Here is a 13,974-nt window from a genome sequence, read left to right as displayed (position 1 = left end):
CTAGAATGGCATTGTGCATGCTGGGATGCTCAGTTTCTCACTCTGGGATTTCTAAATGACCACTAGGTTACTGTGTATCGAGTCTGAATGGAAAGCATAAATAGGTCATTTGTGGAATAGCGCTGTTGACAAGAAGCTGAGTGTGGAATTGCATTGGTGCTACAAACAGGTTGTTCACTTCTGCTTGTGGCTTTGCATTAGTGGATTTTTAGTTCGGGGGGGGGAATGCATATTACAGTTTTTCAAAAAGGTTGCCGTAAAGAGAATGGTTAATGAGATATTTTCTATCCACACACACACACACTTTCTACTATTATAGTTTGGGACTGGCCAGTGAAACAGACGTACATTAGGTTCAGGATAGATAAAAGGTAAAGGTTTCCCCTGACGTTAAGTTCAGTCATGTCTGACTCTGGGGGTTGGTGCTCATCTCCATTTCTAAGCCGAAGAGCCAGCGTTGTCTGTAGACACCTCCAGGTCATGTGGCCGGCATGACTGCATGGAACGCCGTTGCCTTCCCGCCGGAGCAGTACCTATTGATCTACTCACATTTGCATGTTTTTGAACTGCTAGGTTGGCAGAAGCTGGAGCTAACAGCGGGCGCTCACTCCGCTCCCAGGATTTGAACCTGCGACCTTTCGGTCTGCAAGTTCAGCAGCTCAGTGCTTTAACACACTTCGCCACCGGGGCTCCTAGGTTCAGGATAGACAGATAAAATTCTTCTTGTACTGAACATGTATGTAAATTTTAAAAGGGCTGGCAAATTTGGGATAGAAAGGTTTCGACTAGCCATAGCTGTGTTGCTCTGTTCAGGACAAACAAAACATTAACCATTTCTGTTAGGCTAAGGATGCATCTGCACTATGGAATTAATGCAATTTGACACCACTTTAATTGCCATGGCTGAATACTATGGGATCACTGGAGTTATAGTTTTGCAAGGTCTTTAGCCTGCACTTCCAAAATGTTCTGGTGCCTGACCAAACTACAGCTTCCAATATTACATAACATTAAGGCATAGAAGCTATAGTGATATCAAACTGCATTCATTCTGCAGTGCAGATGCATTCTAAGTCATCGTAATATTTGTTAAAGGACTTGGGAGACTTACTTTAAAAGCAGCTGTTCAAAATAAAGCTTGTGGTAGTGCAACTATTTATTTATTCTTGGCAGAATATCTATTTTTTCAGATCAAACTGCAATATATAGGGATCTGTTCAATACATTCTAGAAAGAGATTTTGTTTTTCTCAGCTGATTCTCTGTATGATCATGTCAAGTTGGCTACTGCATTACTTTAGGATAAAGGCAGAAACAGAGCGTTTAAGCATGTGTCTCATTATTTATCCACAGGCCAGTAAAAGACCATTATATCCCAGACCTTCACCACTTGAAATACGAGTTGGAAGAGGGAACTACACTAGATGGGAGGCCTGTACGCTTTGGCTATGATCCCTTGGAATTTGAGAATTTCAGCTGGAGAGGATACACACAGATGTCTTCCATCCAGGTAGGTCTTAGTCTTTTGTTTTGGCAAGATGTGATGTAGATTTGAATGTTACATATTCCATTCCAACAAAGCATTTCTGTATAGCAGACAGGAGAAAGGTCGAATGCGGCTTACCACACATAAAGCAAACACACCTATTTCTGTTGTGCTTGCAGTTAGTCTGTAGGAGAACTTGTTTTCTTATTCAGAACTCAAAACATGGTCAGGCAAGATGGTGAAGAGACCCTTTGTTCTGTCCCTGCTCTGTTTTCAATTTTCTCTGTGACAATAGGAACACTTGGAAACAGAGCTTGATACAAGGAGCGTATACATTTGGGCATTTATTTCTCTACAGCCAAGCTGTGTTTGTGCAAATGTTCTTTAGTTTTAGAAAGACAGCAGCAGTGTGATAGGTAAGGTCTCACCTGGAACCACTTCATTTGTGGCAGCCTTTTAAGGGAAAAAAGGCTAAGCCAAAATAATGTCATGAGTTGTCATAAACAAGCAAGCAGTGGAAGCAAGTTTCCAAAGGGGCTATTTGTCCATTTCCTCTCTCCCTGTTGCAATACTGTGCAGCATCTCCCTGCTCCTCAAGGGAAAGGAAAAACTCCTTAAACTTTTTCCTGTGCGGCATGTGGCTGTGGTTGTTCTTTTTGATAGGTTTGGTGAGGGTAGCTGATTTTCTTGCATGACTTGATATGGTTGGATGGCAAGGGACTACGCCTGTAGCATTTGCTGTGCTTGCTTTCTGGAGATACGTGGCCTCTCTGAAGTCTGAAGAGCTGACAGATAGCGGTTGTGTATGTGTGTGGTCTGCGTGGTTCACTGGGAATTCAGCTGTAGGACAGATTTCTTAGAGAAAATGTATTGTTTGATTTAATTTTCGCCTCTGGGGAAAAGATGATGATGCATGTCTAAGGACTGTTCTAGTTCTCTGTGTATTTGGATGGGAGGTTCTTATCAGGCTTCCTTTCGAATATTGCTATAATCCCATTCATCTTGTTTAATAGCCAGATGCCCACAAAAATGCTCATTCTAAAATTTAGTTCTTCTAAAAATGCAATTGAGCTAAGAAAGTAGTTTTTCCTGTTTTTCTGCTGTAGAAGCTTCTAACTGTCTAAAATATAACCTAGAATATAGACTTTTCAGTCTTCTTGGAAATGTAGCTAGAGCACTATAACTAATCTCTCTATTTCCTCTGCATGGTGTATCTTGATTTGCATGGATTTTGAATACTAGCTCATTGGTATGGGCAACTCCCAGACTTCCCATCTTTATTTTCCAATTATTCACATTTTAAATGTTTAGTAAAAAGTTTATAGATCAAACCAAACTAAAATAAACTAAATTTGGAGCTCACTGTCCAAATATTAGTTCTTACTCTTGAAGTCATTTTGATTGAGACATTTGTAAGTCTATATATAATTCAAAACAGAGACACTTCTGCTTGGTGGGTTCAGCAGAAAAGAATGATATCACAGGTTATCCCTGTCAGGGAATCGGGCGACCCCAGCTGATTGATGAGCAAGGTCTCACCTCTGCCCATCCGTTAGACCACTTTGCAAATGGCAAAAGTAGCACCGACAAAGAACCGACAACTTCACTGATTTATATCTGCTGAATCCCAGTGGCACTGAAGCTTTATTTACAATAATAATATTTACAGTGCTAATTAACCAAAGCTCTCAGGACACATGTTGCATCCCAAGACCAAAACATGGAGCTTCTCCATCTCTCTCAAAGTCCCATGTGATGTCTCTTCCTGTCATGCACAACCGGAAGTCTTTGTTCATTTGCCCTTCCAGCAATCAATCAGGGCTCGCTGCAATTAACCTCTTGACTGCCTGAATGCTTGCCGGAACTAAACACATACAATTTCACAGCAACAATAGATTAAACATTTCACTACATATCACAAAAACACTAACAATCCCTGTATGGAAAGTTATAATTCCAGATGGTTATTCTTTTCAGGAGAAATAAAGCACTCCTGGATCATGCCCATCTAAATTTGCCTTTAAGTCTTTACTGGAGCACTCTCATGATTTGAAATTGGAAATTGCTTCTAGATCAGATCAAAAGTCTAAACAGCCCATTTTCCCACAGTGCTCATCCAGATGCCTTTGGAAAGCCCTCAGCCATGACATAACATAGTAGCTCTTTTTTAGCTTTCTTGTTCTCCCATAGCCGAGATTTACTTTTTGGGCTATAATTCCTATAATCCTTCCACAGTATGATTTATAGACTTGGTGTCTGGGGGATTATGGAATTTGTATTTTAAAAAACTAATTTTTAAACTAATGTATTTGTGACTTTAAAACCTAGTGGTTTCACATAATCATCTTAGCTACCATTGAGTTATTTTTCTTAAAATTCAATAATATACTTTATTTATATTCCACTCTATCTCCCCAAGGGGACTCAGAGCGGATTACAAGTACATATATATGGCAAACATTCAATGCCGTAATACAATTGACAAAGACAAGACAGTACATAACAGAGGCAAGGCTTCCCTCATTTTTTCATCTCTGGCATCTGGAGGTTGTGCTCAACTCAGCCATGGGGAGGTGCTGTTGTCCCATTCTTCCACGCCGAGGAGCCTTGTCGTTCATCGATGCCTTTCTAATCAAACCACCGGCATGTTTTTCAGGGGAGCCTTTTACCTCCCAACCAAAGCTATTTATCTAATCATGTTTCTGTTTTCAAACTGCTAGGTAGGCAGAAGCTAGGCTGATGGCAGGCAGGAGCTCACTCCGCATGCGTTTTGAACTGCCAACCTTCCGGTCTAAACCAATACCCATCTAAACCAGTTACCATTAGTATGTCTTGTGCTTGTAGCATTTAGCTAGGCTCTGTGTGACTTCTTGTAAGATGTCATCTTCTCTCAACTTCTCTCTGTTCCATCCCTTTGTCTCTTGACTGTGGAGTCTGTTTTTTCTGTCAAGGCTGGATAGATGACTAGCTGGAATGTGCCATGTAGTGAGTGTTTCCAAGGCATCCTTCCAGAATGTTTTGCCATTCTGCAGCCGAAGGATGGGGCTGGCTTGGTTCTTCACCTGCTTTGGCATGCTGCTTTGGGGAGCAGGAATCCAGGAGTGCTGTGCTTGAGCTGGTGGCTGGTGGCAGGTGATGGTGGAGGTTACTTAAGGTGTGCTCTGCTTCTCTCCCCTTTCTCTCCCACCAGCCCAAGGTAGTGGTGACCCTCAGTGTGACCTCCCCTGACCTGTTCCGCCTCGTCTTCCGCTACATCCACCGGGGGCCGGCAAATGTGCAAGGGAGGGTCTCAGTCCTTGAGGAAGGAAAGTTTAATGTTTATGGCAACTGTAAGTGCATTTTTCACTTTTAGACTAACCCCCTTCCAAAATTGAGCCATAAAGGAGCCGATCTTTGCTTCTCTGCAAAATGGCATTTCCTCCTCCTTTCCCATCAGCCACCACCATCCATGTAATAGAACTCCTCAAGCAGTTCACCCCTAGGAATAGTGGCAATCGCAAAGGGGAGGGCAGTTAGAAAGGCAGAAGATAGCTAGAAAAGCAAGGCAGGCAACAGCCTTGGCGTTGACCCTACAGTGATATGTACCCAATGTGCTTTTTGCCTTCTGCAGAACAAAGTCAAAGTCACTGTGCATGTGAAAGAAGGGGAACTCTATCTCTTCCATGTCATTCTGAGGTATATTAATCCAGGAAGTGCTACTGTTTATGGAAAAATTACAGCCTCTCAGCCCCGAAGGAAAGGTGAGATTCCCACCTATCTCTCCAAACCCCTTTCCACTGTTGCTTTCTGAAGACAATTTGAAGTTTCCTTGTTTAGGCTATTATGTTCTACAAAACAAATTGAAGTCTTTTGAGTTTGCCTCTCCTATGCATACTTACCTGGGAGAAAGCTTTCATAGTGATCACACAAAGGGGGCAAAAAGGTTGGAGGAATAATCAAGCAGCACTTTTGAGACTAGCTTATTAATTTTACCATAGTAGAGGCATGTTTATCAGGATATGTCCTTGAATAGACAATGGAAACATAGACAATGAAAACAAAAAACTACACCCCACTGAAATAAATAAAGCATACCATAGTATCATACCGGTGGGACCTAGAAAATACCTATAGAGAACACCTCTTCAGCATTTCTAAGTCCTCTAATGCAACTATAGCCAAGTTGCAACAGTGGCATACTATAGAATTGTGCTGGAGGACTTAGAAAATGCCCAGAGAGCTTTTTTTTTTTTTTTTTTTGGATGTGGGTTAGCAAAATCTGTACCAGTACTGGTTCCATGGATATGAGGCTGTACGGTATATGTTTTTTGGGCCTCATTCTACTCCAAATGCACCAACGAAAGGATATTAAAGCCACAGGTATTTCAGCTGGAAGTTCTCCATAGAATTGCACTAGAGGGCCTAGCAATGCCTAGAGAGAACACTTCTCAAGGAATTTCTAACCTATCCAGAATGATTCTACGATCTACCTCCAGCAGAAATTGAAAATAGTATTGCCTTAGATAACTTGGAGATTCTTAGAGAGGTGTTCTTTTTATTCATGTTTTTTCTACTTTTGTGGGGATCCTGTGCTCCTAACCACAGTCAAAGTGCAGGACCAACTGCACTTCGAAATAAGCTTGAGGCTTCTAGAGTGATATAAAAGGAATTATCTATCCATCTTACAGTACGCATGGGAAAGGAAGTAGATGCTTCCTGTGCTTTCTGTTTCTTGGCAGTGTTACTCCACTGGAAATGGCTGGAAATGCCTTGATCATCTCTTGGGTGGAGAAAAATTTGTCTTTGAGTATGTCATTGTAGAGACAGCATGCACAATCCATGCAGTAGTAGTGTTTCCAGTGATGTACTTAAGTCTGAATTAGTTGAATATGCTAAGAGTCTGAGAAGGTTTTTGAGCTAAGTTTGAAAAACTTTACCCACAAATCTGTATAGTTACTGATACAAAATGTGAATACCTGCTATACATTGATAATATGTAGTGTATTAGGCTCAGTGTGTTTCAAATAAAGCTTGTTCATCCAGGGCTATGTTCACATAGGCCAAATAAAGTGGGCTCAGCTTGCAGCTAGTGTGGGGAGTCCATATGATGGATGGCTAGATTTGCAGCAGAAGTGTTGCTTCTAGCCATTCGTCCGGCACAATGAGAAACAGGGTTTACTCCAGAGATTCCAGAAAGCTCTAGGTCAGTGGTTTTCAACATGTGGGTCCACAGGTGTTTTGACCTACAACTTCCAGAAATCCCAGCCAGTTTACCGTCTGTTAGGATTTCTGAGAGTTGAAGGCCAAAACATCTGGGGACCCACAGGTTGAGAACCAGTGCTCTAGGTTGATCCCAGTGCTTTGAAGGTATGGACAGCTTTATGGGTTGGATCCATCCCAATCCAATGCCCACAAGGATTATTTGGGTAAGTGTAGTTGCAGCCAAAGACACAATATGTTTGCTTTCATTGTTCCAGAGCAATTTACTTTGTAGTAAGAAAGCAGAATAAAATAACTACCAGAATGCATCTTCATTCAAAATTGGGAATTTGTTTGAGGCTTCCTGCTTTCACTGTTTTTGTAACATTTGATGTGCACCTAGACAGTGGACATTAGCATCATGATTTTTGATGCAATCCTGAGGGTGGGAAAATGAGGAGAGGTCAACCCAAGAACTAGATAGGAATACATGGAATATAGGGAAGCTGCACATCATGTACATGTGTCCTCTTTCTGTGGCAATAGTGAATCAATGGCAAATTATGGTGGACTTGACCCTACCTTTGGCTTTTCTGATTTATTCCCAGATCCAGGAGGAAGTCTTGCACACTTTCCAGACCTGACTAAAAATTGACTTATCTTTTCTGAATTTTAGGCACGGAACAGACTAAACAGATTGTTTTTGTGCCCACGAAGGAGCCAGCCTTTGTCACTGTTCCTCACAACAGCTTTGGGGAGCCATTTGTGTTGAGTCCTCATGTGTGGTCGCTGATCATTGAAGCCGAGGATGTGCTGCTAGTAAGAATGGACATCCATATTTCCCCCTCTTTGATAATGATAAAGCCAAGCAAAATTAAGTTTCATATTTTTGCCCTTCTTTCTAGGATTACTTGGTTCTGTTACCCAGCTCATACTACGAGGCTCCTATATTGCAGGTGAAAGTCTCAGATCCTTGTACCTATAGTCCAACTTCTGAACAAACTGCTCAAAAGTAAGTTTTTCATACATATTTTTGTCAAAAAATGTCTTTGTATTGTGGAAGGTATCCTATACTAGCATTAGTTGGGTATCACTAGATGACATGTAGTTAGCTTTCAAAGAGAATAACCTTCTATCTGCTTACATCTCTTTGATATAGGAGGACTGGTAGTAGTATCAGGTGTACAAAGTAGGTAGTGAAGCTTGATTGATACCTCCCCAAGGATATATTGAAATGGGAGCTGATATTAGTGACTGACCATAATAAATGATGAAGCAGTAACTGCAAAGTAGTGTTGCCTGAATGGAGAACAGAGAAAGTTGGGTTGATTTTGGAAGTCTCTTTAGGTCATGAGTTTTATGGAATGGAAATTGTGCACATAATGGCTACGATCCTTCACACAGTCTACTACATAACTATAATTACATTGGGATTCAGAAAGTGTGTGCATGATCGCAATGTGTTTAATGTACATTGGTTTCTGTTGTCCAACATGTGAAAATGATGGAGGTTTCCAAATAGTCCTAAAACCTTTAAGGAGGGGGAAAGGCAAGGGACTCGAAGTGGCTTATGCACAACACCAAGTGCCAAAAACAGAACATAAAATAAAACACAATTTAAAAATACAGTTATATATGTGTGTGTGTGTGTGTATACACACATATACATACATACACACACATACATACACATACATGTTAAATGACAACTTTAAAACTCAGTTAAAACAACACTCATCAACCAGTAATGGTAAGCTACTGTAAACGTAGCCAGGCTATAAATGATTGGATAGGGAATGGGATAAGTGCAAAGCTGTGACATGGAACTAGTGCAGTGGTTCTTAACCTGTGGGTCCCCAGATGTTTTGGCCTACAACTCCCAGAAATCCCAACCAGTTTACCAGCTGTTAGGATTTCTGGGAGTTGAAGGCTAAAGCATCTGGGGACCCACAGGTTGAGAACCACTGGACTAGGTCATGGGATACTGTGCAAGGCTGCATAACAATTGCAAAGATCAGATAGGGACTAGGCATCCTCAAAGACTTGTTTGAACAGGCATTTATAAGTCAGATATTTGTTACTCGAGGACTGCATGCACGATCTTGATACAGGGAAAAATCCATTCTCATTCTCATTCTTTCTAGCTGCCTACTGTATAAATACATGCCTGTGGATCAATTTCCCTTTGGGTCAGGAGAAGATGCTGTGTGTAAACTGGACAACAACTTACCAAGACCCTGTCCTAAGGAGACCTTCCTTTCATACCCTGAGATGGTAGAGTGTAGTGGAAATGATGTAAGTTGTTCCATTCACTTCGAACTGTCACTTAAAGCTTGTAGTTCTGGGACATACTCCTCACAAAACACCACTACCATCTTTCCTAGGAAGGAAAAATTATTTTCCTCCTGTTGATAATTTTATAAGATATTCCAAGTACCATATTCTTGCAGGCTAACTAGTGAACTATTAGGTAGAACATGCTAGTGTTAGTAGTTAGGTGGTTTTGTAATTGGCTGACATATTGAACCCAGAGGATACTCACCAATGGTTGTCGTTCGTCCCAGAGAAAACTGACTGGTGAGATTCCTCAAGGTTTTAACAGCATTTTTCTAAATTATTTGAGTTATGGAATTGAAAGAGAGCTTATCACATTTTCAGATGATATCAAATTGGGGTGTGGCTAATATGCCTCATGACAGGATCAGAATGTTAAACGACTGTGAAAGATTGGAGAGCTGGGCCACAAATAACACAAGAAGTTTGTATAGAGATATAAGGAACTACATCAAGCCAGATAATGTGCATAAAATATAGGATGGGTGGAAGATAGTTTGAAACCAGCATATGTGCCAAAGATCTAGTGGTTTTAACAGACCACAAATTAAATATATGTCAACATAATGATGTGGCAGATTAGAAAAGTCAGTTCAGTTCAACAACAGAGTCCAGGTGAAAGGAGACATTTATGCCACACTGTTCTGCTTTACTTAAGAGTTTTCCTATAATATTGTGTCCAATTCTGGACATGACAGTTCAGGAAGGATATTAACAAGCTGGAATATGTCCAGAGTGGGACAGTTAGGATGATCACAGATATAAAAATTAAGCCTTAGGAGGAATGACTTAGTGAGCTAGGTATGTTTAGCTTAGGGAAGAAGAGACTGAAAAGTGACATGATAGCTATCTTTCACTATCTGAAGGGTTATTGTATAGAACAGGCATCTTCAACCTGCAGTCCTCCATCTGTTTAGGCCTCCAACTCGCCCTAGCCATCTTATTCAATGGACAGGAATTTTGGGAGTTGGAGTCCCAAACAGCTGGAAGACTGCAGTTTGAGGGTGCCTGCTGTACAATATGGAGTGAGATTATTTTATGCTGATACAGAGACTAGAATATTAACCAGTGATTCAATATGCAAGAAAAGAGGTTACACCTAAATATTAGGAAGAACTTTTTCAGATACTAGTTTTTACATTTTTCTGCACAGATGGTTATTAAAGATAAATATGTTTCAGTTATTAGTTTGTATGTCCTCCAGAAGAACAGTCAAAACAAGCTTGAAGGAAGCTGTCTTGCTGGCAAATGCTTTGTTTAGGTTTCGTACTGATCTCATTTCAAACAGTGATGTGGAGTCAGTACACCAGACCTTTAACTCTCATTCTGACTCTTCAGTTTTCCTATTGACAAATTCTGAGTCTGACTCCCAACTTCTTCAACAATGGCAAATATATATTCATTTTGAATCTTCTGACTTTATTATTTTAATGACATCTCAACAGCCCTTTCATTTCTTTCTTTCTTTAATGTATTGGATTTATACCCTTACTTGGATGGAATCCATGCCCTGCTTAGAAAGCAGAAATGCAGACCTTCTGAAACCAGCCTAAAATACTTTTCTCTTTAAACCCCCACCCTCCTTTCCCCTCTTTTGTGTAGGTGGAAGTCCAGCTATGGGTTGCTATCCCTCAGCCAGGGCGGTATGTCCTTCTGATGGAATATGCCAATGAAGAGGCTCCACAGACAATCCATGTAGCTGTCAGCTCTCCACAGCATGCTACTCAGCAGGGCACTCTTAATCTATACACCTGCAAACACAGGTAGGCTCCCTGACGTAAGAGAGGAGAAAATGCTGACACCATAGAAAAATATATTTTCTATGTATGATGTATAATTTATAAAAGCAGCTCTTATACTCTACTTGTTACGCCCTAGGCAGCTGGAGCACCGAAAACCAACACAAAGACCAATAACAATATAATACCTTTATTAAAGCAAGTAAAGTTCCAAAACGAATTAAGCAGCAAAGTTGTAGAAGCAATTGACCTTTCAGAAAAGACCAAAGTTAGTCCAATAAGTAAAAGTCTTATGTCCAGTATTAGAGTTCAAAATCCAGGAACCGAAACACACTCAAACTCCGCCTGAGTTTTGAGTGGGGAAAAGAGCAAGAAGCAAGAAGAGTTCTTTTGAATAAATGTCCAAAAACAGGGTTTCAGGGCAAAGCAGGAACTAGATGTTCTGGAGCTGAAACACAGTCCAAACTTGGCAAGGAGGTAGACCGGCGCTCGGTCTACTCAAGAGTAAGCACACCATCAGGCCTCTTGGAAATCCAGGAGCTGGAGACGATGATGTTTCTTAGTGAGATGTAAAGTTGTCACCGCAAAGGCGTTCTCAACACAACACGTATTGAAGTTCATAAGCTCCCCCAAACCAGGTGCCTAACTCCCTAAAACTTCCCAAAAGAACTGGGCTTAACCATAGTCACCACACTCCGCGAATCTGGCGCTTCTCCGGAGGCTCTGTCTGTTTGATCTGTCTGAATATACAAATGCCCTACGATCAAACTCCAAGTTTTCCGGAGAATCTGGGAGAGCCGGCATTGTTTCAAGGGCATTCTTAATTGGTTCTGGCTCGGAAATGTCATCATGAGGCATCTGGAAGGGTGTCGAAACTTGCTGACTTGGGAGAAAATCCAAATCTTCTTCATCCTGGTCAGGAAATGGCACAGGGTCCAGGACCAAAGGTGCCCTAGGCATCACACTACTGTTGATATTACAAGGCTGAGTTTGCAGTAAGTCTTTCTGAGCTGAAAAGAACTCAGGTTTTCTCAGTTAACAAAGATTTGCCAGATGTCATACATTTCCATTCTTTGCTCTTTTAAAAAATAAATCAAAGGAAGAGTGAGAGCCGTCAAGGCCACATCAATCACAGTGTACTTTTAAGGTTTGTGATAAAGGTTTGGTGGATAAATTAGCTGGCTTGTGTTATGGAAACCACTGTGGTCTCCAACAATGGCAATGACCACAGTGATTGGAATATACCACCTATGAGTTTGGTTGCGATACAGAGGCAGCGGGTGGTTGTTCTGCTTTATACCATCTATGCACTTCTTGATTTGTTGGCTTATGATGGCTAGAACAATGTTAGTATTTATAGTCATTGGCTAGAAATCACATCTTGTTTAGATTCCTTGTACTGTACATGCCGGTGCCAGAAATTCATGCCAAGAGTCTACATCCTCAGAACAAGGCATGTCTGAGTTGAAAATAGCATGGGCATCCTGAGCCCTGGTGCCCTATTTAAACAACCAGATGATGTTTATATAAATGACAGATTGATTATATTGTCTGGGAACTCCTTTTTGCAAATCTTCATTCAAAACGTGACCTTTAAAATAGGAAACGAGTCCCTGTGATATCCCTCAGAAGCATCCTCCTGCCATTACTCAAAGAAAATCAAATCAAAGGGTTATAAGGACTCTATATTAAAAACCACAAAGGGAAAAAATATTTGGCAGGACAACTTCATCCTTGAGTTTGACCAAAGGTTTTTGTCTTTCAGTTTCCTTTGTCGTGGGATAGTTTTAGATTCGCTAAATCGCTTGGCCACCTTTGAACTTGTCACGGAGGCTACAATTCGATTCATGGCAGATCAGGCCGATTTCTTCCTGGTAAGCCTTTGAAGCAGAGCATGACAACTGTTGCAATAAATAAATGAATGAATAACTAAAAATCAATTCTAAAGTGTTTTGTATCCGAGGCAGCTCCGGATCACAGTTCTCCAGATTGTTTTGTTAAGAGTAGGTAAAACCTGTGTTTCCTTCTTCTGCAATCTACCCTTGTCCTTCCCTCTTTAGTCCCGTGTTCCACTTTGCAGCAGCATTGTAAAACTAGTTTCAGGAAAGCAAATATTTAGCTTAGTAAAAATTACCTTCTTGCCAATGATAATTTTACTAGAATACATAATCAGTTGTTTTCTCTCACAGCAAAGCTAAATATTATTTTGTTGGTGTTTGTGAACATCAACATAAATATAACTATATGACATTTCTTGCTGTGGATGCTGGAGGGATTGTAGTTCTACATCTGTAACTAGAAAATATTTTGCTCATTCACAGAAATAACCATTGTAATTTTTTACGTGCGTCTGCTTTATATCTTTTGTGTGTAAATAGTAAAATCTATAAGCCCTCGATGGTGCAGCAGATTAAACTGCTGAGCTTCTGAACTTGCTGACCGAAAGGTCAATGGTTCAAATCTGGGGAGCAGGGTGAGCTCCCACTATTAGCCCTAGCTCTGCCAGCCTAGCAGTTCAAAAACATGCAAATGTGAGTAGATCAATAGGTACCGCTCTGGCACCTTTCTACATATGTGGGGGGGAGTATAAGAAGATAAAAAAAATTCTGGCAAGAAATACATAAAATGATGACAAAAATTGTAAAAAAAAATTGAATTCAAACCAGAGAGTTTTTTATTAGGTATTATTGATAAACAGATAGATAAAAATACAGACAGACTAATATTCTATCTCACCACAGCTGCGAGAATAGTGCTGGCACAACTATGGAAATCAGAAGATATACCCAGTATGGAGAAATGGCTCATCAAAATAATGGATGTGATGAATATGGATATATTAACACAAAAACTAGCACAGGATAGAGCTCCAGAAAATAAAACAGATTGGAAACCTATGATCGAATACTTGCAAAAAGAGAAAATTAACTGGTATATAAAGTCTGAGTAAGGAAATTCCAGGGAATAATAGCATAAAATTATGGTAGTTAAATAAATGTAACTACAAAACTAATAGACAGGAAAAATAAAAAATAAGGACCATATCCAGAGCTCTGGAAGTAACTAGGACATTAAAGCAACTGTATACATGTATATCCCAAGCTGTTGTTGTGGATCTTTTTGTCTCTGTTTTTGTTTTTTTGTTTTTTTTTGGTTGTTTTTTTATTTTATTTTTTGTTTGTTTTTTGTTTTTCTTTTTTGCTGTTGCTTAAATAGTGTCATTTACCTTGTATGTCAA

The 13,974-nt window shown here is 40.3% G+C and overlaps 1 protein-coding gene across 3 annotated transcripts in view; it reads left to right on the top strand.

Annotated features, from left to right (window-relative positions):
• lama5 (laminin subunit alpha 5) overlaps positions 1 to 13,974 on the top strand; it is a 228,071-nt gene that overhangs the window by 147,368 nt on the left and 66,729 nt on the right. For 2 of the 3 annotated variants that reach the window (XM_062979023.1, XM_062979022.1), the window contains exons 22-28: positions 1,353 to 1,509; positions 5,096 to 5,225; positions 7,340 to 7,482; positions 7,569 to 7,675; positions 8,808 to 8,958; positions 10,600 to 10,760; positions 12,502 to 12,610. In XM_062979023.1, the coding sequence (XP_062835093.1) occupies positions 1,353 to 1,509; positions 5,096 to 5,225; positions 7,340 to 7,482; positions 7,569 to 7,675; positions 8,808 to 8,958; positions 10,600 to 10,760; positions 12,502 to 12,610 (958 nt within the window). Of the gene's footprint in view, positions 1 to 1,352; positions 1,510 to 4,675; positions 4,815 to 5,095; positions 5,226 to 7,339; positions 7,483 to 7,568; positions 7,676 to 8,807; positions 8,959 to 10,599; positions 10,761 to 12,501; positions 12,611 to 13,974 lie in introns of all 3 variants that reach the window. The other variant, XM_062979024.1, reaches the window with a different exon arrangement.

The sequence above is a fragment of the Anolis carolinensis genome, chromosome 4, assembly GCF_035594765.1.
Source record: "Anolis carolinensis isolate JA03-04 chromosome 4, rAnoCar3.1.pri, whole genome shotgun sequence".
Lineage (NCBI taxonomy): Eukaryota > Metazoa > Chordata > Lepidosauria > Squamata > Dactyloidae > Anolis > Anolis carolinensis.
This window is presented reverse-complemented; position numbering and strand designations above follow the sequence as displayed.